Source organism: Osmia lignaria, chromosome 12, assembly GCF_051020975.1.
Source record: "Osmia lignaria lignaria isolate PbOS001 chromosome 12, iyOsmLign1, whole genome shotgun sequence".
Classification (NCBI taxonomy): Eukaryota; Metazoa; Arthropoda; class Insecta; order Hymenoptera; family Megachilidae; genus Osmia; species Osmia lignaria.
Window position 1 is genome coordinate 4446772 of NC_135043.1, and position 24426 is coordinate 4471197.

The 24426-nt window shown below is 45.0% G+C and overlaps 2 protein-coding genes across 6 annotated transcripts in view; one reads left to right on the plus strand and one right to left on the minus strand.

The window, feature by feature from the left end:
• Positions 1-24426, minus strand: part of grh (grainy head) — a 92795-nt gene that overhangs the window by 43673 nt on the left and 24696 nt on the right. The gene's annotated exons all lie outside the window — the stretch shown is intronic.
• Positions 8023-24426, plus strand: part of LOC117602984 (uncharacterized) — a gene marked incomplete at its 5' end in the record, with an annotated part of 75906 nt that continues 59502 nt past the window's right edge. The window contains 6 exon segments of the mRNA XM_076691273.1: positions 8023-8168; positions 8348-8533; positions 8535-8597; positions 8599-8646; positions 8681-8999; positions 18016-18074. Coding sequence (XP_076547388.1) covers positions 8023-8168; positions 8348-8533; positions 8535-8597; positions 8599-8646; positions 8681-8807 — 570 coding nt within the window.

Here is a 24426-nt window from a genome sequence, read left to right on the forward strand (position 1 = left end):
GGTTGGGGGTAATTATCGAACCGTTTGCTCGAAAGATTAATATGCTGCCGCGGTAAACGATCGTAATAGCGCGTCATTAGGAGTTCGACTACGCTCATTGAATTTGCATTTTGAACGGCATTAATATTTTAAATACGGGAAAGACGGGGAGGTTGCCGCGATTACGGCGTGAAAATTCAAGTGTATCGCGCGGAATCCGGCCCCGGATTAATCGACACAATTACGGACGTCGATAAAACGGCGAGAAGAACGGCAAATGCAGCTCGCGAGTCGTTAAACGGCTACCTTCGATCGCTTCGCGTGATCACCGAGAAGCATTATTCCGGAAATTGCCGCGTACACTTTTACCCGATACCAATCGCGGCCTCGATCGATCAAGAAAAGAGAGAATCAAGTCTTTCTTGAGCTTCGATCGCGCGGAATCGTCGCCAGGTTATTGATTTGTGTAGCTCCCTCGTCAAAAGTAGCGCGGTTAGTTGTACATCACTGTTCAAAAGTTCTTCAGAAAAGAAAAGAGAGAAAAATAATATTGATCGCCAGAACAGCGGAATAATTACAGGAAATAATCAGAAGCCTTGATGAAGTATATTGATAAGAAAATGATTGAAAGAATCTTAAATTTATGCATCCACTATGGAATAAAATGAAATGATAAAGCATTTGTTTCTTGGGTTTATCTAAAATGTAATAAGTAACCCTGTAAGACTTTTGAGCGGTGGTGTACTTAGTCGCCACGTATCTGATTATATTATAATGATTAATGGCATCCACCTTCGAAACGATAACGTTTCAATTCAATTTATGATCGACCATACATTAAGTCCAGCCAGTTAATGCCTCGCGATATATCATGTTGGAGCACGAAAGCGTAGATACTCCGGCAAAGATTTGCCCTAAAACGTGGTGAATTTTTCAGCTGTTCCTAACGTTGTAACCATAAATCATTCGTGTCGTGTAAACCTACGGTGAAACAGATGGAAAAGGGTTACAGAAGAAATTCTATGGAACTATGTGCCGATAAGTTTGCACCGAGATTCGTGTTAGCAGGAACGTTGAATAGCAAACTATCGTGTTTAATTGATGCAAAAATAACGTGTTATTATCAAATTTTTACGTGGTCTGTTCGAAACTGGAACGACATCGCCTATGCAGGCATTGAAATCACCGGGTCGCGTCGTAACGCGCTTCATGAAAATCAGATTTTTTCGCTTTATTTATTTTTTAACGGTTAGTATAATTGAATTTAAAGCAATAGCAAGCAACGATGGTCGAAAAGCAAAAATATTCATGAAGAAGAGCGCATAGGTGTTCTCGATTCTGTTTGTTCGCGTTCCTCCGGTCGTGGAGGAACCCGTAGCGGAGGGTTCGAGTAACAGAAACCAGTTCGAAGCCAGCGAAGCATTATGATCCCGAATACGCATCCGTGGCCCGTTAACTAATCTCCCTATGGCGACCTTCCATTAGCTCGATTCCACGGCCGATACATCATCGCACGCGGCGTTCTTCTCTCTTCCATCTCCGGGGCTTCGTTTCTCTCGTTGAAGAACGGAACAAGATGAACCACCACGGGTGGGGCGTCGTTTTCGCAGCGGTTCAAGCTCGTGTCGATCGTAATAAGTATAATATAGTGATTGCAAGGAACGAGAAGTAACCCCGGGATACGAGGCTCGTGATGGCTACGGAGCTTGTTATCCGGATAAATTGTTAATTAAGTGGAAAATAGTTGAGCATTGTTACGTTTCAGCATGAATTAAAGATTGAAAATTTCGTTTCAATAATTTAAGTAATTAAAAGAGAGATGCTAAGTGTTGAGGATCGTTTTCCTTGCAATAATATACTCAGTCTATGACACAACCATTCCTTTCAAAGCCAACCTTTCCAATTCTGAACACCTAATTACACTATTCACATCGCACCACCATTTATATTATATTAATACTGTAATTATAGCGTGGCTAATGACACATTCCTTTCAGAAGCAACCTCAACTCTCGCCTATACTTAAATCCTTCTTTAAATCCAATGCAAACCTGAAACTACGTATAATCCAGATTGCATAGATTAAAGATTTCTATTTGATTCTTTTTTCTTAATGTATCCTACAAATTATAGCCGCTAATTACGATATTTTTGTAATAATGATCGCGTAAAAATTTTCATCGGAAGAGAGTAACGCCGCTCGACAAATCATTCCTCATTAACGCTCGCCTTCTTCTTCGTCTTCGATCTCAGAGAAAAAGTATCAATCTGTAAAATATCTGACGATTGAAACCGGTTAACGGTTCCTGGTTTCTCTTCTTTTCGTCTAAACATCTTTCCGCGAAGATCAAGTTTTCCTACATCATCGACGTTCCCGTCGAAAAGCCGGGTCTGGTAGAAGATATCTCGACGCGAGTATCGTCGGACAGTTCCATCAGTTCCATCGGTTCGGAACAAGTGGTCGCGCGGAAAGTGCCATTTCGCAGCGTCAAGCTTTCGAGATGCTTTCCCACGCGGAGGGAGTGCGCGTCAAGAATCCTCTCGTTACAAATTGTTCCTCGTTAAGATGATTTTTCGTCCGTCGTGGCGAAAGAAGCATCGAACAGAAACGAAAGAAGATAGGGAATTTTTGTCGTTTCTCAGGACCGTCAGCGTGTTAGCCTGACCCACCTAACGGTCTCTTCCTCTCGCGCGGATTTATCCTTCTTCGTTCGTCGTCTCTCGTCCCCTCACGTCCCTTCACGTCCCCTCGTCGGAACATCAGCGTCCCAGGTGATAACCGCACGTCCACAGTCAGGAATCTTCGCGGCAGGTAAGCCGAGACGCGGCACCCAAAGGTACCACACGATTACTCTCCTCCGCTCGTGAAAGGTGCTTCTCTGGCCGAGCGAGGCGAAGAAGGTAGGGGCCGAAGATCGTGCGCGGTCGCGCGAGCTCGCACGGGGAATGGCGTCCGATGGACGGACCTTACTCGGGACGGACCAAACACGATAATATTCACGCAATTTTCTGCGCTCGCGAACACGCCAACAAGCAGACGAGGCAATTAGCGTGACAGTATCGCGAGCGGATGTCCCTCGCGTTTTTCGCCTCTCCTCGTTCCCTGTCGCGATCTCGTGATCGAGGGCATGCTTTTCTTTACTCCTCATTCCTTTTTTACCTTCACAGTATTTCTTTTCCCCCGATTTCACGGATGATATGGTAATTCATCGGACGATTTGCGCATGATAAAGTAACGAACGGACGCGTAGAGGAGAGATATCTTCTCGAAATCGTAGCTGTGTTGTTTCTATTTTCTCAACCTCGCCAGACTGTCCACTCGTATTTCTTTATTTCCTTCGATGATGCTCCCTCGTGGATCTCTATCGCGTGAATATTTTGACGATCCTCGGGATTCTTATAGCGATATTTTATAGCGTTTTTGTCGTCCATAGACAGGCGAGCCTGATATATCTTCCCGAGGACGATTCAAAGTCCACCAGTTTATTGGATTCGATGGAAGTCTCTGATATTCAAATCAATTATGTGCGCTTTTTATGGTGGATTTAAAAATACATCTGACACTCGGTTTTAATATCGATCGTTTTAGGAAGAATAAAGACTCGAGGAGGCTGTTGATTTATCAATATTTTTAAGTCGAACTAGGGACGTTGATTTTTCCGCGCGTCGCGCACGCGGGAGCCGGAGGATTCGCTAAGCGGAAAGTGTCGGGTCGCGTCCCGTTGTTCCGGAAAGAATGGTAGGAAGCTGAGACAAGAGGTGAAAAGGAACGGTCGCAGTAAGTAGCGAACAGCTCGACAATACCCGACGGGAGTGCTTTTTAGCTCGCGGCTCTTTTACCCTCCTTTCGCTGCCATTCAGCGAGAACGTCTCGCCATTATTGGCCATTGTGGCGAGCAGTGTAGCGAGGCAAAGAAAACGCCCGTGCAACCCCCTTCGCTCGAATCCCTCTCAGTGGGTTAACGATCGTGTTATTAGCGCAAATCAAATTGTCGACTGTCTCACGAGAACAAAATGAAATGTTCCGCAGTCCAATTTATCGGCGACACGCAACAGCGACCCGTTAATTTGCATATCGAAATCGAACGCACGCTTGCTTAAAATCATTCTCTGATTTTCTTTTCTCAAACTCCTTTATACCCTACTGGAGACTGGGATATTAATTTTGGAAACTTTTTTCATCTTACACGTTTGTGAATAATTTTAAATTACAGTGTATTTATTACGAGTAATTATCATAATCCTGTTATTTTAAATAATATTTGTATAAAAGATATACGTTGGTAGGAAATAAATCATTGTGAAAGGCATCGCGTGAGACAAACGGATCCAAGAGGGTTAAAACGGTCAACCCTTCCTGCGATTCACAGGAACGAGTGTCCTAACAACTTAAACACGTATATCCGTTAATCCCTCGTTAATATGCTTTCGCGTGATTCTCCGCGTCGTTTCTTTCCCGATACATACTCAATAGAGAGGGTCGTTTTCGCTCGGGTAATCACGCGATTCCACGAAATTCTTAATGCAAAACGTTTACCCAATCAACGTAACGATACTTATGTTTTTCCTTCTTTTTCAAACGAGCAACCACAGTAGAAAAGCGTTTTCACGATAAAGGTAAAACTGGTTTGCCGCTTTTCACGCGATCCCTTTTGCATAATCTCGTCCCTGGTCATTGTCGTATTTCAACCGCGTTTCATCCGGTAGTGAACCCGTTTAATTAGCAGACTATAAAACACACAGCTAATACAATTTACACGTTCGGTTTGCCTATTCACTGTTTTTTCTTGCTGGCCTGATAAACACAAGTGGATCGAGCGCGATCCGCGAAACTCCTGGTTATCCGCCCGCCGCGCCGCGTTAATTGCTGTATTTTCTCTTTATCGCTATACCATTCGAGACATGAGCATCTTAAACGAGCGATAACGCGAGTTTCGAGCCTATTACCGGTGTCTCGATACCAATTATTGGAAGCTTCAGACCTCTTCTGTCCGCGCAATCTCGGGTTGCTCGACGTTTCAATTTACGCGCCCAGTTTCACCGCAATCAGGAAAGATTACATTTAGGAAATCGTAAGTTTTCAGGTAGCCTGAGAAAATTTCATCCGTGCTGATGAAAACCATAGATCGATAAATTCACTTCAAATTTTCATTTTTCTAAACGAACAAATTTTTCAATTTTTCACAGCCAAGTTCTTACCAAATATAAAGGTAAAACTTGTAGCTGCACTATTCAGACCTAGATGCTCTATGGTAACTCTAATTCCGTTTGATGTCCTTACGCAATTCGCGAGCAACGGTTAATCTTAATACGGTTTTATAGCTCCATCAAGCGTTCACGAGCGTTACGAGACGCGTCGCGGCGTGCATCGTACCGTTGCAACGATTATCCCGCGGTTCGAACGACGCGGTTGATCACCCTTTTCAGGCTAATTGTCGATTAAACGGTGGCTGTTTATGATCGTTCGACACCGCAGCGGGGACCTTTTACCGGTGCACTCGATCGTCGTACGTGTCCCCGCAGCGAAATCACGATTTATTCTGCTGCTTTTTTCATAGCCCGCCAAGAGCATGCTTCAACGAACGTTTACCCGCTTGTGGGTTCCTCGAGCGTTTACCTGCATACAGGGTGGCCCATTACCTGCTCGTTAAACTCTCTGCGTTTGCGCTCCCGATCGCGAAATACCGCTACGTCTTTTCGTAATCGGTTTAATTGCACCGGGGAATGTTCGTCCGCGCTGTTTGTCGTGTAAATCGCTCGAAACGAGGCTGAACCGTTTCTATGGAAGTTAAACGTTGTGATTTTTTTCTACTTTAGAACAATGTCCTTCGATAATATTATGTTGGTTCTTTTATAACTGCTGATATTAAAGAATTTAGCGGATGGATTTATGAAATGAAAATAGATACATATGATAATATTAATTTTCATATTTAACCCATTACAGTACAGAATGATTCAATAGAACATGGACATCAGCGACACAAACTCACCCCCTTAATCGACGCTTAATTATCCTTGAAATTAATTAATTTTCCTACGAATAATGGTTGTTGATATGAAGTTTAGTTCGACCAGGTGCGAGGACGCGTTAGATATATTTAGAAGACACCCTATAGAAGGAGGAGAACCTGCGGGTCTTCGTGGGTACAAGGATGGTCAGGAAAGTGTCCAGCAGGCCAGACCGTCCAGGAGCGGTCACCCATTCCAAGGGTCATCCACTGGCTCTCCTCTCACTTAGCATAAAAGGGTAACTAGCAAATGCTCAATGCGAATACCATAATGGAACGAGTGTCCCATGGACATAATTAGGCGCTACCCATGGGAAATTCAGACCCCCATTTCGGGCTTTCCGTTTTGTGCGGACTCTACATAAGCTGGGCACTAGCAAAGGGTCATCGTTTGACGGACAGACAGGCACGAAATGCTTCCTATGTACGTTTTGCCTTTAGGCTAAAGTACATGTACTATATTAAATCTAATAAAATACTATACTGCTGTGAAACTTGTCTTTAGATTTCTTTTTGAAAAAAATTTCATATTCTTCAGACCCATTAAAATTCGGCACTAAACATGCAAGGATATAAATATAAAACGAACAGGCTAAACACAGTAGGTTTTTCTTGAAATTTACATAACAACAAAATAACATATTTAAATTTCAGTCGCGTGAAACATGACGGCGATAAGATGAAAAGTTGGGAATCATTCGATGGAACGTTAAACGGAAGTTCACTTACGTCATGTGCATTATCTATAACATTTTTATCAGGGAAGAGTTATTTTTCCACGATGTTGGTCGTTTCGAACAGGGTTATCGTGGGAAAGCGTGTACACGCGACACTCGAATACCATAAAAATACCGACGAGTTCGAGAGACGAGCTAGCTCCGTTAACCATACGAGCATTAATCAATAATACATGAACATGGAAAGGGAATTCATCGAAACTAGTCTCTTTGAAATCGCTAGATTCCGTGAAGAAGTAAACAAGCATTTGACGTTGTATTCGACGCGTAAATTTCGTCCCGCGCGCGCGTGATTCAAAATACTTCACGATTCCCGCGAAACGAGAAAAAGAAGTCACGTGATCAACGATTCTGCGCAATTGGGAGTTTCCCGTAAATCGCGCGGTACGGCGTGTCGTCACGACGCAAGCGTTCCTTGTTGATACTTTTTTCGTCGAACTTCGAAGTGAATCAGAATAATTTCCTCAAAACTGTCACGTAGAGGCTAACCGTGGTCGGTGAAAACAGTTTTCCTATGTTTTTGTGAAAGAAGAATATTCGTCGGTGCTGGAAACACGAGCTGTCGAAAACAGGACGTACCGCATGGTGAGTAACCGAGACTTGTCGAAAAAAGAAAAAAACAAGTATCGAAAAACTTCACTGAAAACGTTTGTGGCAAATCGCGTACGTGAAACTGACGACGAAGTACGATTGAAAAACATTCTGGAAACGGGATACCATTACGGAACGATCACTCGCGCCAAAATCGTTTACGCTTAAAAAAAGAGGTTACGTAGCTTCGAGACTGACTTCCGACATCGCGTTGAACGGTAAATTGTCGTTGCGTCAATTTAAACTTAATCTATCTCGAGAAATCTTACTATCGGATTAATGTTAAAGTACACTCACGGTTACACTTTTCTGGACGAACGATGTCAGCGTTCGAAGATACCGATCCGACGAGACATGCCTGTAGATCAATATCGGGATTGTTTATCCTGGTACAACATATTCCTCGCGTACAGAAATGTTCGAATACCCGGAGTTTCCAGACGACGATAAAATGAACACACACACTCGTCGTTTTTCTGGTCTTTTCGTCGGTACACGAATATGTTGTCCACTTTTGTCACTGTTTCTTTCGAACAACACTCGCGCACTGTCGAATGTATCGTTACGTCTTTTTCTCCAACAGATGGCACGATGAAAAAGTCACTGTATTACCGGAAATTTTCGAGCCCGTGCTCGACGAAGCTCCACCTCGTCGACTATCTTGCAAACTGGCTTGTCGAGTCGTTGCGACGTGCATTCATTAATATGATAATCATCCAATACGTATACGATGCCTCTCGACGATCATCGTCTTCGTTGTCTTCATCATCGTCCTGCTCGTCGACGGAGCGTCTGCACGGCGAAACAGCATCGTTAACTCGTTACGCGATCGAGACGAACGAGATGACTGGTGACGTCTGTGATTGGCGCTCGATGAATATCGTGAACCGAGGAGAGTCACGGACGGTATCGATTCGATTATCGAACGGGCATATCGAAAAAGTGCAAGTTCGTTGGGTGGATGATCGCCGCGGTGTCGCCGAATCGAACGTTTCCCGCGGTTCAACAAACAGCACAGCCCTTTCGGAGCACATCAATGAAAAACGATGGTATGTATAATTACTTTTTCTTTGTCTACTGTTTGGAGGTCGATCGACGACGTGGTCCCGCGACGCGTTTTCTTCCTCCTCACAGTCACTCTCCGTGTCCCGATACGTTTTCACGTATCTCTGCTTATTTCGTTATCGTGCCTCCGCCTTTACCGCTACCTCCTGCGTCTTTCTCATCCTCCACCTTCTTCTCCTCCTCCTCCTCCGTCGTCGCCACTACCACCACCTCCACCTCCTCCTTCTCCGTTTCTTCTTCCTCCACCTCCAGCTTCTTCACCCTTCTCCGATCAGAGTCTAACCTCACTACCTTCTACGCCTCGTCGTTCTCTCCCTTTTTCTCTTTCTTCCTCCTCCTCCTCCTCCACCTCCTCCTCCTCCTTATCTTCTTATTTTTCTTATTTAACTCAACTTCCTCTTTTCAGTGCGTCCGAACAAGCTAAGGAATACCACCTCCACCTTCCACCTCCGCGCACTGTCCTAATCCCTGAGCTGTCCTGATCGTCGTCGCCGACGAGCGTACCGGGTATATCGCGCACGCCGACTAATTTTCGGGACGAACTTTCCGGTTCGGTGTCTTGTATTGGACTGTGCAGAAGTGGCACCTTCCAGTTTCTGAACTTACATCTTGTCAGGTAAGTGTGAGCTTTACCCGTGTGCCCCGTAGACCAGACACGGTTCGGTATGTCGGTATGAGTACGTGTAGCGCGCGGGCGCGCCACCGAGCGGGCACACACGGGAGCGAGCTACGTGTGCCGGGGCCCGCCTCTCTCCCTACCCGAACCTCTAACCTCGCCTCGTCTCGCTCGCACTTCGGGAGCTGGGACCGCCGCCATACGCGTTTTGATACGCGCTACTCTCTTGACGGTCCGCGTCCGCGTCTCGTGCGCGCTCTTTTACCCCGTCGTCTACCTGTAACGCATACACGCATCTCCGCACACTCGGGCGCCTGCGTACACGCACGTCGCGTCGTGTCTACGGCTTTACCCCCGTGTGTCACCCGTAGACCACTGGTAGCTTCGTATGCTCGCATAGGTGTACATCTCCTTCTCTCTTTTATTCTTTCTCTCCCCCCCCCCCCCCCCCCCCCCCTCTCAGTCGTATCTCGCTTTCGCGTTTTCTCCTTTTTCAACTCGTTCCTCGTCCATCAGCTCCCTCTTTCTCTTACCACCTCTTTCCATAGGTGCGTAAGTGCGTGACTCCGGTGCTACGGGGACGTTTAACGTGTCGCGATCCCGTCCTATCCCTACTACCGTTTTCCATCGGCGCTGATAGAAGGAGAAAGAGATACTCCACGAGGTGGGGGTAGTTTTTAAGGAGGCGAGATAGGGTGAATTCTTTCAATTAGACTCTTCCGGGGGTGAGCTCGAGGACGTCGTGTTTCTGGTTTTCGCGACGGATAGCATTCCTCGCCGGTGTGACTGACCGATATTTGCTGTTGTTGTTTATGGTCAATTAGCAAACCCGTGTTGCGGGACAGTTAATTAAATTTTAGAATTTTGACCTTTATTAACATCTGGTTTGAAAATTTTAATATTTTCTAATTAGGGATACACTTATGAAATATTCTAATATCATTAGAGTCTTCATTTATTAATTTTCATTAAAAAGAAAAAATGATATTTCAAAATCATTGAACCCGAAACTCGTCCTCGTCTCATAAGGGAGCAGTAAATGGTTGACAATATCCCGTAGCTTTTACGATCAAGAATAGTTTCAAGTTCTGGGGCTGTGATGTGTACGATCTCTCCTAGAGCACGGTAGTTCACTCGAGGATCTGAAGAAATATATACCTCGAGTGAAAGGCTGTGCAAAAAGGCCTTTATTGCCACTTACGATAATTCTCTTAATGCGCGTGTCAAGCACGAGGCGCCACAACGACTTGCTTCGTTAAATATCACGAAACACGTTGGAGTTGGTAAAACCGTGCGGCGGATTAGATTTTATCGAAACGGTTCGCTAATCGTACGCCACGATATAACACGGCCAGCCACGACCTACCACGCGTAGCAAAGTGCATGCAACCGGTAAAGAGATATCAACCAGTTAGCTGGACGTGAATCGTCGTCGTTTCTGGCACGAATAATTCACTCGGCGAACAGTACCTCGGGCGTGGAAAACACTGATCTCCATTACCCCCGTTCTTTTTTCAACGATGGAAACTCGAGTCGTCGTCGAAAGTTTCACTGCAATGTCACCGCTAACTATCTCGATCATCTTGATCAGGTCAAAGACCCACCGTGTGAAACTCTATTATACTTCATTGAATTAAATCCATTTTAAATCAAATTTTTATAACGAACCTACAATTAATTACCAGAGAAAATAATTCGTCATTCGAATGACCAATGTATTCTCTATTATTCATCTCGAATCTGTCGATAAAATACGCGACACGTTCGATAGGGAAAAACAAGTCGGTTAACGGGTTCGCGTAAAGGCAAGATTAGTCTGCACCGCGTCGATTAAGCAGCGAGCAAGAAAGAACGTTTCGAGGACGACGCCCAAGAAACGCGTCCGATGGCATCCGATGAATCCGATCGAATTTAATGAAAACGCTTTCATCGGTGCTCGGTACTGCCCGAGGCGTACCCGTAACGATCGAATTCGCCCGTTTCAGCAGAACCTCGGGCGTGGAAAACGCGGATCTCCGTTTCTTGCACGCGATCTTCGCCTCCATTTTTTCCCTCCTCCGCCGACGACCACGACTACGATGGTAGTTATACGCATTTTTCTTTCGCGCTTGGAACCCGATCGACCACCAAGGGGGCTGGTACCAGAGAGTTTCACCTCTTGGCCGGCTATTTTAACGAAGTACCGCGACGGTTCGCAAATAACAGATAGTTTCACGACCGGCTCGTCGTTCGACGACCATTTTTCCATGCAGCACGATTCGCGTTTACACCCATAACGGATGCCTCATATATAGCTATAACGAGGCTGATCGAGAGCACTGGTTGCTCTTATAGCGATCAGAAAAAGGGAAACAGAGTATGGGACGTGGGAGGGGAAAAAACGTGGGGAAGAGCGTAGGGTAACTGTTGATCAGGTAAAATACGAACTAGTCCCATTAACGAACCGGTGACACTGTATTTATCAACAGATGTACGTTTTTGTGAAATTTTTTCAATTTAAGAGCTTTTGAAAAGAGTTAGTGTTGCATAGAATTTTGGGTGATTTTGATCATTTACTTTGGGTGCTATGATAAGTGTTAACACTAATAAAATTAGATTCTTCTACCCTCTGAATAGTTCAACGAAACGATTCGTCGGTTAGAAAGTCACCTAGATAAGGACGTTGTAAGTTACGTAAAAATCAGTCAGGTTCCATTAACGAAGTCCGCGACACTTCCTGTATTAATTAACTCGTTTGTTTTTTACCATGCGAAATCCTGGTCATTTAAAGTATCTAATTTACGTTGTTATCGTAATCGGGTAGATAATTTGCGATGCCATTATACATGTTTAATGAAGTCGCGAATATTTTTCCCGTTATCCGATCGGTATTTCAATATTTTTCCCCCGAAAAAGAGAAGAAATTGAAAATGAAGTCGAAAATGTCAAACGACGAGAGCGTTGAACTGTCAAAGTTACATTTCCTGAATACGTTTGGCGAAAGTGGAGAATTCATTTTTCTTATTAGCAACAATTTACATTCCTCTGCGGTCGCAAGTAGTAAGCGTGCGTTATTAGTCAGACGTAGCACTTCGAATCGCCACGATCAATAAAGGCAGCTTAAGACGGTGCGCGGGGTGATGATCGTTGAAAAATATTAATAATATGCTTCTGGGTTTCGGAAGACCTTGGAATTTCATCGAACCTCGGTTTCATTCACAAACTATGTTTAGCAGAATATTAAAATTCACCTCTGAACGTCCTCCAAGAAGCCATCTATGCAAAAATTTCCCCAAAAATGATGAATCGGTGTATAATACGCCCCTCTGCGCTCCTCGAGGCGCGGTTTCATTAACGAAACCCTTAAATCCTGGGCCAGGAACGATTTCTGTCGGTGCACGTCGAGACGGTACACGCTTCCATTCGCTCGCGCCCCAGTATCTCATGCCAGCGTTATTACCATATAACGATAGCCGTGCGCAAGAAACCCTCGGCAGCGGTGTAGAAAGAAGATCAAAAAAAAAGAAGAAAAAAGAGAAAAAAAGAAAGGAGGGATTACGAAGTCGAACGGACACGAGACGAACAAGGATTACACGCGTCGTGTTGTGCTCTCGGAGCGGCGCTCGTCGCCGTTGAAGCGCTTCGGACGATTTATCGGTTCTCTTTTCGAATTCTTACCGCGCTTCATAAAAACGACGTCGCACGTTATGTCTGCTGTGCCGTCGCGCGCGCATAACCGTGAATCGTCGTTACGTTTGTCATTGTCGTTATAAATAAAAGTGGCCGCCGGCATTCGTATCCGAGCGGTGCCGGCGAGAAAGAGAGATCTACCGCAGATATTGCCGGGTAAACGCGTATCCCCTCGCGTCTGCAGCGACAGTAATGTCGGACCGTGCTCTTTTATTACTCCCCCTCCCCTAAAACACCGTCCCTCCTCTCCATTGGCCCAGTAAATTGTACGCTTCTCCTTTTTGCTTGCTACGAAAAATCGTCGAATCGATCGTGAGACCACGGGACGCGATTCTTGCAGCGCGTTTCTTTTTTAATTTTGTCTTTAGAACCCCGCCCGGTTTGCCATCGCGCGATAGATCAGCTCGAGGGAGGTTCGTTTCGGTACGCGAGGCGAATTTCAATTGGGGCGCCATAGCTGACGGTAGGTTTCCTCGTTTCTGTTTCTCGGGAAATGCCGCCTCGCTCGCTTTTGGACAGAATGTAATTTAGATCGGAGATACGCGTTTCAGTGAAGTCAACGGGCGTACGGGCGGAGAGGGTTTACGTGGAGAAACCTTCCTTAGAATATAAGAAACTGGATTAGAATTTTTATTTGAAATATAAGTAACGTTTCAGGGGAAATTGGAAAAGTGTTGAGATATTAAATAATCCGTATCGAGATCTGGTACACCCGATGGAAAAGCTTATCGCGAATTAATTACGCAATGCTACGAAGGGAAATTTCTACGGACGAGCGATTATAGCGTTTGAAATTGAATTTTTTCCGCTTTACGGCCGAATGCCCTGATAGAAATTGGTCTGAAAAGGAGAAACAGCCACTTTCAATCGGTCGAGATAAGTAGAGATTGAAAGAGGGAGAGAGATATGTATATATATGTTTCAAAGAGGGACGAAGAACTGGCTGTCGCAGGTGCGTTTAATCGGGCTGATCCGCTGGACGCGTCGAGATTTTCGCTCTGCTCGAAGTAGCAACGACGATCGACGTTTACCGCTCTCACTACCGGCACGTTGAATGGAACAGGACTATTTAGTTAGCCGGCGGGACAACATTTCACGCGGGAAAGACGTCTAGTCTCTCGATAAACACGAGCTAGACGGTGATTGATCCTTTTTTGCCCGCGGTCCGACACCCACCAACAAGCGTTCGCGCGCAAAAACTTGGAATTATCTGCTGTACAACCCGGGGAACGCACCCGGCCGTACCGGAGATTTAAAGGCGGATAACCAACGCGGAGCGACGAGTGTGAAATGTCGCGCGCGAAATGAGAAATAACAGGAGTATCGATAAACTGTCGCTTACTTCATTTTTTTTTTCTTTTCATTTCACTTCTGTCACTCGTTAGGAAGAATTTCTGTCAATCTTTCTCTTAATCTTATCTAGACAATTCTTATGTTGCCAATATCTAGACTTCTTATGTTTATGGAATTTTTTGTTAATGTAGGTGTAACTTTGATACTTTTTTATCATAGGGTTAATTCGTGTTAGATATCGCATTATAGTAAGTACATACTTTGTACCATCTTCCATAGAAACACAGAGCGTGTAATAGGAGTAGAGAAAAAGAACGTAATTACCGTACTCACGATTCGAGACGATTTCAGTTGGATCGTTTCGCAGCAATACACTTGCCATAAAATCTAAAAGCTTACACGTAATCCCGTGGTAGAGAGTGTAGCTACAATTCTCGTCGAGTCGAAGGTAAGATAAAAAAAGGAAGAAGATACAAACATTAGCGTAGAAGTGGCAATTCCCCATCGTGGACCATTAACTCGCGAACAGCGCCGTTTCGCTCGTCTCGATCTGGGAATCGCGCGAGAATCCCACGTTCCATAAAGCGTTTCCGGCGACGTCGTGGCCATTGAATATCGATATAAACTGGAAGCGATCCTTGGGATACACCCACGCGTCCCGTTTCCCATAATCAAACGCTACCCTTATTAATTTATCAGCTCCTCGAGTCGAGTATCGTCTCGTCGTTCGCTCCCAGACGCTTCTCGATAACGCTTCACGGAATAAAACCCGATCCCAGCCGCGAATTTACCGCTCCGTCTTAATCGTCGCGTACGCCGTTTTAATAGGGGGACGTTTTCTCGGCTTAATCGAGCCGCGTCGCGGGCCTCGATCAGCGTGGAAAACGCGTCCAGGGAACGCCCAGGAACGTTACGCGTTGATTTTAATGGGACCGTGGCATCGACGAGCATTCAAACAAATCTGTCCACTCGGTACGACCGCGATACCCATCGAACGATCGTTTCAAGCTCTAACTCGTACGCGACAGCAACCGGTCCGCTTTTAACCTCGTAACGGCTCGGCATTACCCTCTTTGCTCCGTGAAACGCGTTAACTCGATGCTTGCTCGAAAGGGTGTGAATTCATTCCCATCTTCTTGTCACTCGACTTACATTCTAATTGCATTTTCAACCTCTGCACGCTGATTGGAAAACGCTTCTGCGAGGCAGTTTTCATCCAATTTCATATCTTCGAGCAAGGTTCAAGCGACCATCATGGTGGTTGAAAATTTTTTCCTTTTTTACATTTTATATTATCACTTTTCTAATCAGAAAGTTCAAATACAGTATTTGGAACTTAGTTAGCGATTTAATTAAAGCATTAGCCAATCTTCCGACTTCCATATTTCCCTCTTTCCGCTAGTATGTTAGTTTCACCTCGTTTATCGTATCAGTGAGAACGATCGACGTTTCAAATCGAGAATATTGAATTTCAATATTCTCTTTTCAATTGAACTGCTGCTGGAATTGAGTAGATCAAACTCGAATAAAATCTAGCCAGGGTAAAAGCTGATCATTTCACGAGCTGTCTATCGAGTGAAACTTAGGCAGTTTAAGGCAGATACCTCGTAACTCATACAACCGCGATAACGATTCTATCCTGTGAAAGAAGAAAAAAATGTAAAATGTAAAAGAGTGTACTTTATTTTATAATTACTCCACGGTCGAGCGAGCACGTGAAGCAAACGAATCGTTGACTCCATCTGGTCGCTACAATTAGTCGTGCTCATTAATAATCGTTATCCAAGCAAATCGTCAGATTTATTGGACTGTTTTGAAGCCCGTTGCCGATGCTGTTCGCGAGGTTTATCGTTAAATTAACGCATTTTCACCGGCGACAAACTGGTACCCGGACACTTATCGCTTTTGTACCTCGCTAGCTGGTAACGGGTCGTTCGTTGAAATTAATAGTAAAATACGAATATTCTCGTTGCAAAGATGCCGTATAAATATTACGTAATTACATTTACGTTTGGGTACGAGTGTTATCTGAAGTCGCGAGGGAACTTTCCGTCGAACCAGTGGTACCGGTGGCCGGTGGCAGTCGAATGAACACGAGATAAATTTCACCCACGTATCGACGATGATATCGAACTTTATTCGATCTTACCTACCACCGATCGTGATTTAGACTCGTGTCAAAAATAGTACTCGATACGAATGATAATTCATCGATCAGGTCTATAAATTTCAGCTCCGATCGTTATTCAGACGCCGCGCTGGTTATTAAATTGACGTCAGCAGGAAGAACGCGGTTTAGAATGGATTAACTTACTATCGCCTTTCAATTTTCATTTAATCAAAGCAAATCGTATGAATTTATTAATCAGTGTACCTATTGTTTTTCCATCTGATCACCTTTGGAAATTTTCTACTGGATATAGGAAAACGAAAAAAGGTACCTGCGTTGGCGTGATATCAATAAACGACGGTAAAAATTGCACGTGAGTTGGATCGATCCGCGGGTTTTATCGCGCGGAGCTGCGTATCGCACGTGCGTTCGATCGAAAGGTCGCCGGTGTGTTAACATTGGTAAGGATAGAAGGAAATGGAGAAAAAGCTAGCACGTACGTGGACGTTTCGAAAGGTTCTCGCGGAGTAACGCGATAAAAATCGTTGATATACTGCTCGAAAGGCCTTTGGAAAACGCTCGAGCTCTGGATAGAACGCGCACAGAGACAGGGACACACTTGTCCGTTTCGCTAAATCGCTTGAAACCATTCGAAATGCCATTTCAAGCCAGAAGCGAGAAAAAGACGGGCTTCGTTAGCTCGGATGAGTTTAATTAAAACGCGCTTCTTACCGGGATTTAATTAATGGACCTTTCAACGAATCATACCCGTTGTTAATGACACTTGTTTAATGGAAGACGCGGATTTATCCGAGAATATGTTGTTTGGAAAGTTTCAATTGACGATAATATTGATTCTCTTGTTAGATAAATTGCTTACACGTAACTCGATCACTTTTTCCATCAGATTTCACGTGAAAGTACTGCATTTTGCAAAGAAACTCGGAAATTCGATTATGAAATCAATAATTACCACTTTTCATATAATTATTGTTATCTTCTATCATGATTAATCTAAAGTGCTCCATGACACGGTGATTTAACGGTATGCCTGATTATCAATTTTTCGATGAAAATTTCGTTACGTTTCAATTTTGCCATCGAATATAATTTAAGTAATGTAAAAAAAAAAAAATTTCTTTCCAACGTACGGCAACGGTAAAAAGCTGAAAGTTTCGCTTGGAAATTGCATCGAAGGAAGTGCAAACGCGTGTACCGCGAAAACGTCAGCATTACTTTCGGCCCGGTGAATATTAAAAACTTACGAAACGTGACATAATTCGTGGATACTTTTTGCTCCGTTCACTTACCGAGTCGAGAACCGTTCTAAATGGATCAGAGCGAGAAATAAGGAGGACCATTTCACGGTTATCAGATCCGGCCGATTGTAAGAGAGAGAAAAAAAAGTATCGTGATGTAATGCAATTGGTGAACAGATTGTATTGAATATACAGGCATATAGATCGATACGATGATAAGGAGATCGCGTTGGTAGCGAGGAGAAGGCCATTAAAGAAACAAATAGCGAAGGGTGTGCTCGGAATGAAGGAAGAGGCGTGTAAAATGGGCCGAGACAGGTAAATCGACGGGAGAAAATAGATAACGAATAGCTCGATATGTTTAAACAACCTTCTTTTACTTTCATTATTTTTCACTCGGTATCACGGTAGCTCAACTTCGGAGTTTCTCTTCTATTAAGATAAGATCTTCTGGAAACGAGGGGAAGAAAAATGTGTGTTCCATAAATTTCTCCGAACCAGGCTGCTCGCGAAAAGGAAGAAACGTACGACGATAGATTTTTCGTCAGGGTACTCGATCATTTCATTGATCGTTTCAATATTCTTTGTCTTTTTCTTATCTCGGAATCTTGCGATCAGATAACATACTTTATAAGTAGAACGGAAATGAAACTAAATAACTTTACAAATAAATTTTATTTTTCAGAACTATATCCTCTGAATCGAAGCACGGTCGACCTTTCTTCGTTTCCAACGCATCGATCGGTGAGTTTAAATTCACAAATTTTCTGAATTTTTAATTGCATGCGATAAATAAATCTTAAACGGTGGCTGGTTCGATTTCTAATCGGTCGTTCAGCCGAGGCGAATGTCTCGCGATAAATATTCATGAGCGTCGCGAAACGGGTGAACGATTGAATTAAACTCGACAAATAAGTACATTGTTCCATGAATATCGCAATATCGCGACGACTATCGTCACGTTGCAGCGTTTCGCGCGCGAAACGAGTAGATACAAAATCCTCGGGCACGAGACAGCGCACACGTCCAGATGTCGCGTTTAAGATCCGTGGCACGTATTAGAGCCGAGGAGAAGGATTAAAATATCAAAGATTGCCCGCAGCTTGTCTCGAGCCGGGCTGTCACGATTTCGACCAGCCCGATTCCGTATTATTACGTGAAACGAAATGTTAATAAATAGGTATCTACGTTAAATTAAACAAAAATATACGAGTCCTATTCAAATCTTGACTTAATTATCAAACTCGTCAATTAACTGCTGGGGGTTACTCCGATCCTCATGGATCGTGTTACACGATGGATCAAAACAACATATAGGGTTAGAGGAAAATGTCACGATCAATTGAAGGCGAATGGTCGAGCTTGTTTCGCGAAAGAAAGGCACAATGAGGCGACGAAGAGGGAATCGTGTCGGTCATTAACATAATTTCTGTACGGCTGCCAGCTGGAAGGTTGGGCCCGGTGGCCAAGGATCGATGCAAATCCCCTTTTCTCTACCGGCTACTTTCTCCCTGTGGCCAGCCCTTCTGTCTTCCTTTCCCGAAGGAAGATATGCTCGCGAGTATGGTCGAAGAAAAACGAGTTTGTCGTGAAACGAGCCAGCCAGCTTGCTCTCGTCTAAGAGAATCGTTCGTTCCAACCATTCCATGCTTTTTTCCCGGATGCATCAAGTCCATCGGTCTGCTCTCTAGAAATCCGCCCAGCGACTTTACTACCGGCGATCGTTGCTTTTTCGTCGGCTCTCGCTTATCAGCTGTTCCATCCTCCATTCCGAGTGCTTAGTTTCACCTCGTCCCTGAATTATCAAGTCTCCTCTACTCAACGGTGAACACTAGTTTTATTCGATAACGGATTCACTTCTATCCGTCGATTCCTTACGACTTCGCAGCCATTCGTTCGTTACCGTACGCGTGATTTTATTCGCGAAACCGAGTAAAAGCGTGACAACCGTCTTCTGTCCTGTCGAGACGCTGACAAGGAACTCGACGCAGCCTATCGATTGGACGTTAAAAGCCGCTTATCGATCGGCGATCGAACGATTTACGGACTAATCGATGGAAATTTTGCATTCCTTCCTGGATTCCAGTAGCGCCGTGTCTCAAAGGGAGAAGGAAAAGTATCCCCGCGTTTATGGGGATCCAAGACACCGAGCTGTTACGCAAGGGATCATTGATTTCCTTGTTTGCGACGGAAAGTTTTCAGCGTATTTGCATGTCACGCCGCGATCTACAGAGCGTCTTAAAATAGACGTTCATCGTATAAATAAGTAACTCATTATCTCTTATTGAAATCAACTAAAAGAGGAAGGATTCGATAAGGAAAGTTTCGAAAAAGTGTCGAACCTCGCGTCGCGTCGGTATCCTTCGATTCCCCGTCGCGCATTAAGGCGCGACCGTCGTCGATAAATCAAAAAATCTGCAGAAAGGTCAAGGCGCTCGTTATCTCGCGGTAACAGTGTCCCAAGATTTTTACGATCCACCGCGAATACCGTTTCTTCGGTTCAGCTGTTTTTCAGCGAACCACCGGACGACCGCCTCCATGAAATTCCACGACGGCCACGTCGGCCACGTCGCGTCGCGTCGCGACACCTGCGTCCTCCTGCTGGCTTTTCAGCGCCGAAACGACCGTACCGCTCCGTACGTACGATGCACGTACGAGGAACGTGTAAAGCCGAGACCTCGACGCGATCGTATATCAATCGGTGTATAGCCACGTATGTTGCGCGAATAAATATAATTATAAGTAAGAGCAAGGCTGGACCACGCCCTGTCTCCGCTCTCTTCTCTCTTTCTCCTTCCTTCCTTCCTTCTCTTTCTCTCTTGATATCTGCGTGAGCGTGTGTAACAACCGTACACGCTATCCTCGCACTCTCCTTTTCTATCCTTCGCGGTCTTCGTTGCTGGTGTCTTCGTCGATACGTAGAGATCTAACTTCGTTCGCCATCGTCGAACACGCTTACACTCTTTTTACCCAGTTTTATTTTCTATTTTGCTCTCTTTCCTCCGCTCTGTCTCAACCCCTCTCCGTTTCACCGGCGTGGATTTTCTTGTGCCCCTCTTTCTCTATCGTGTTTTTCCCCCCCTCCTCCCTCTCTTTCCCGGTTTTCCTGCTTCGTCCTTGTCTAACCGGCGTGCTTCTCATTGAAAGCATGCTGCCTCGCACGATAAATGGGTTTAGCTCCGGTTAGGTTCCTTTTCTCTTATCTTTTACGCTCAAACATACACACGCAAACTGCGCGTGCATCCACTCGCCCCGGGGCGAGTTCCTGTGGACGTCGCGAAATCCACGGACGATCGACTCCGATTAATGGAGATTCTTTTTGGGAATAATCTGTTTCGGGTAGTTTTTCAAATATAGGTAGGTCTTGATTAGTGCGAGTAATAAATCTCAGAAATTGTTCGCATTATTTGAATTGGTACTGTTCGAATACTTGAAATATAGGAATACACCTATATTTCAAGTATTCGAATAGTATGAATTCAAATAATGCGAACAATTTCTAGGATTTATTACTCGCACTTATCGAGACCTACCTGTACCTGCTAATTAAATTTATCATTTCTATTTATTATTTCATATTTTTGATTCACAAATAGAGATTCATTCTATCTTCAATTTATTACCATTTTATAAATCCTAGCGAAAGCAATAGAATCGTTAACAGAGTTCAAATTCGGATGCTTTAGAAGAGAATGGCCGCGCGTTATCACTGACTAGTAACTTTGAAAAATAGCAATAGTCTATGGCGGACCAGGTAGAGTACGAGGGGCAAGGGGAATGAGAGCTATCTATCCGTGGAACGAATATCCGTTCATAAGTGTATAAATCAGGAAGAGAAACGCCGGCCACGTATTTTATAAGGCGCGCCGCGTCGTGCACGCTAACGAGATCGCGTTAATGTAAATTGAGAAAAACGTTTATAAGGGAGATGAGACGAGACGAGACGAGGATATTGCATATTCACGGTAACGACGTGTGAAACAGTTGACAAAGAGGTTCTCGACTAACCCTGTGGATGTCAAATATAAAGAAGCTTCCAATGAACGCGGAGTTTATCGTGACAAAATCGGATGATAGATAGAATTTGTTTAATTGTTCATCGAGATTACGCCTCCATTATTTCTTCCGTTTTATGAATTTTTAACTGCTACATAAATTCTTATTTAAACTCTCAACATTTTTTCACCAATTGTTTTCCAAGGCACAGATTTTGTGAATGAAAAGCTATATTGACCCTTTTATTCGAAGATTACACGTCTCCTATTCGACGCGTAACATCGTGTTCGACGAGTCACGATTGATTAGATATATCGCGAGGAAAAATGCGCGAATCGAGTGGAAACCTTTGAACATCATCCTCTTGTAAGTTGGACGGATCTTCCGAGATTCTTCTCGTGCAGCGTGTTATCCGTGTTGTTCGGGAACGTTAACGGGCATGCAAATCGACGTCTTGATCGATGCGACGACTCTCGCCGGATCCAGTTTCGCTCTGATCACATTGGATTAGCTTAACCATCGTGGACGTTCGAATGACTCGGCGATTATGCCCGGATAACCCCGTGGTTATCGTTTTGTCCAGGAAACGCGCGTTTGAAATACGCGACCCCCGTCTCTTAATGATCTACAGTGTTTCTTCGTCAAACGGCTGATTTGATGCCAATTCAAACGAAGACTAGCCGTTTCTCATCGTTTCAAGGACTCTCCTATTCTGATCGTCTAAAATCTAGCTCGCGTGTTCGCGAAACGCTTCTACGTATATTCTATACGCTCGATCTGGCCATTCAGCGGAGAACGGAGAAGTCTAGCTCTGGACGTTGGTAAAGGTACACCATTGTGTTCCTGTAGCATCCCCGAAACGAGAGGAAGAGGGAGGTCACGGTTAGCAGCGGGCAGAAAAAACGTCCGAGGATATTTCATTCTCCGCCGATGAGCACAATTGACCGAAGCGAGTAGACGGAAAGAGAGAGAGTTCGAGGGATGAGAAGTAGAAGAAGGTGAACGCAGCTGTCCGAACGGATCCACCGTCAGGTTCCTCTTTTTACCGCGGGCAAGTTGAACGACAGCCACGAAGAGAGCACAATCGGGCGGAATTAGCGAGCCTTGTGCTATCTCGGTTATTGTTCGTCGCGGCGCGCCGCGCCGCTTTACACGCGTCTAACGTATATTCGATCGTGTGCGAGCGCACACCTCGTGCATATCATCCGACGCCTTCGTATGTACCGTCGCGTCGCAAGCAGCTGTTTTTCTTACGTCACCGTACAAGAGGAATGCTTTTGATTTATGACGGTTGCACCGTTCGCCATCTCCTCGCCCTGGGGCTCTCCTTCTCGCGCACAGTACACGGGTAACCGCGTCTCTGTCGACCTCCCTGCACTTTCCAACAGGCGAGCCGCGACAATCGCGATCTCGTATGCACGGATGAAAAGGGGCGTGGATCGCTTTTTAGCAACAGCCTACCTTTGTTATAGTAGCACCAGGAAGTGAAAGATCAGAGGAAAGCTTTTTCAGATACTCGAGGGATTTCGGGGTTGAAGGTTATCCGCGACAACTCGGAGGCGTTCTCTCGGATTATAGAATTATTGGTGTAGAAGAGGGAAGGATTTCGAGTATTCTCGAGGGTTGAAGGTTATCCGCGACACCTTGGGTAGCTGAAGGAAGCAAGCGTAACGTATTCGAGAGCAGTGGCGGCTCGTAGCTAGAATTAGTGGGGGTGCTGATCTAGAAAATGTTCAGCCTTTGTTTTAAAAAACCGGCACTGCGGGAGCGGCTTCTCATGCGCACCGCGCCGCTGGAACTGTGAAGCGCGCAGTTCCATACAAAGATTTTTGTATCATTTTCATAAAATGGAGGGTGGTTACTGACATTAAGAAAGAATTAAAGAAAAAAGAACTCATTATATTAAATGTTATCGATAATATCAAGTGGAAATAGGGGGTGCTGCAGTTCCGCAGTGCCTATACGCGAGCCGCCACTGTTCGAGAAACGAACGAAGGATGCACTCGCGTGTTCCGAGTATGTTGGCGAACAACTCGCGTGCGCATACGCGTTCACCGTTTCTATCTCGTTCGTTGAGCGGTGTTCGTTAAGTATGGCCGAAGTGGCGGCGTTCGAGACTGTGTCTCGCGACCCGCGGTAAGCAAAGCAAACGACCTTCCGTGGAATCTGGACAACCTGTCTGCCCGCTTGCAGCCGCCACGCCGCGCCGAGAGCAGGCTGCTGCTGTTGCACTTGTTCCGTGCACCGTTCGTTTCTTCTCTCTCCCGGCTACGTCACCTTTCTCCGTCTATCCTACCGTCCGTCTCGTTTCAAAGCCACGCTACTAGCTGCACCGAGGGTGTTCCGGGCCGACCCTTTACTTATCGTTCACCGTTGAAACGGTGCGCGCCGATGGGACGTATGAATGGGAACGACGCGAACCGCTTTGCCTACTAGCGAGCTGGTTCGCGCGGGAACTCGACGGGAGAAGCAGAGGGACTTGGAAATTTTTATCTTCAACTTCTTGAATAGAATTTAGACTCTGAGCTTTGAGAAATTTACCGAAACGATAGTTAAATGTCCCAAGTACCGCGCGTCGCCGACTTTCCGGACGGATCCTTGGTACCTATAGGGAGGGATAGTTGACGAAAGGAAAAATTGCATGTTTTAATAATCGAGATAAGGGTTTATTCGACCCTCGTTCGCGGTTGTTACGGTGGTAATTTAAGCCACGCGATCGAATAAAATTCGACAAGGCAGACTGTTCAAGTTCAGAACTGTTTAACAGAAGTGCGAGTCGAGTTATTCGACGGTCGGGCAAATGGATTTCACCGTCGAGCCTTATACGAGACTATCAAAACGACGGTGTTTTATGCGTCGTTAAGTTTATTTATCTCCGGCTCGATGAAATTCCAAATCGAACGAGTCACATCGTGCACCGTGAACCGCGAATAAGGCTCTTAAGGTCTTTTAATGCATCCCCGCGTAATATAAACGTAGCCTCTCGCGAAGGAGAAGTTACAGATTGCCGCCAGAAACATCGAGACGCGGTCGCGAGGGCGAACAGCCACTGTAGACCGGACGAAAATAAAAGGAACGACACGCCGAACACGAGAGGAGA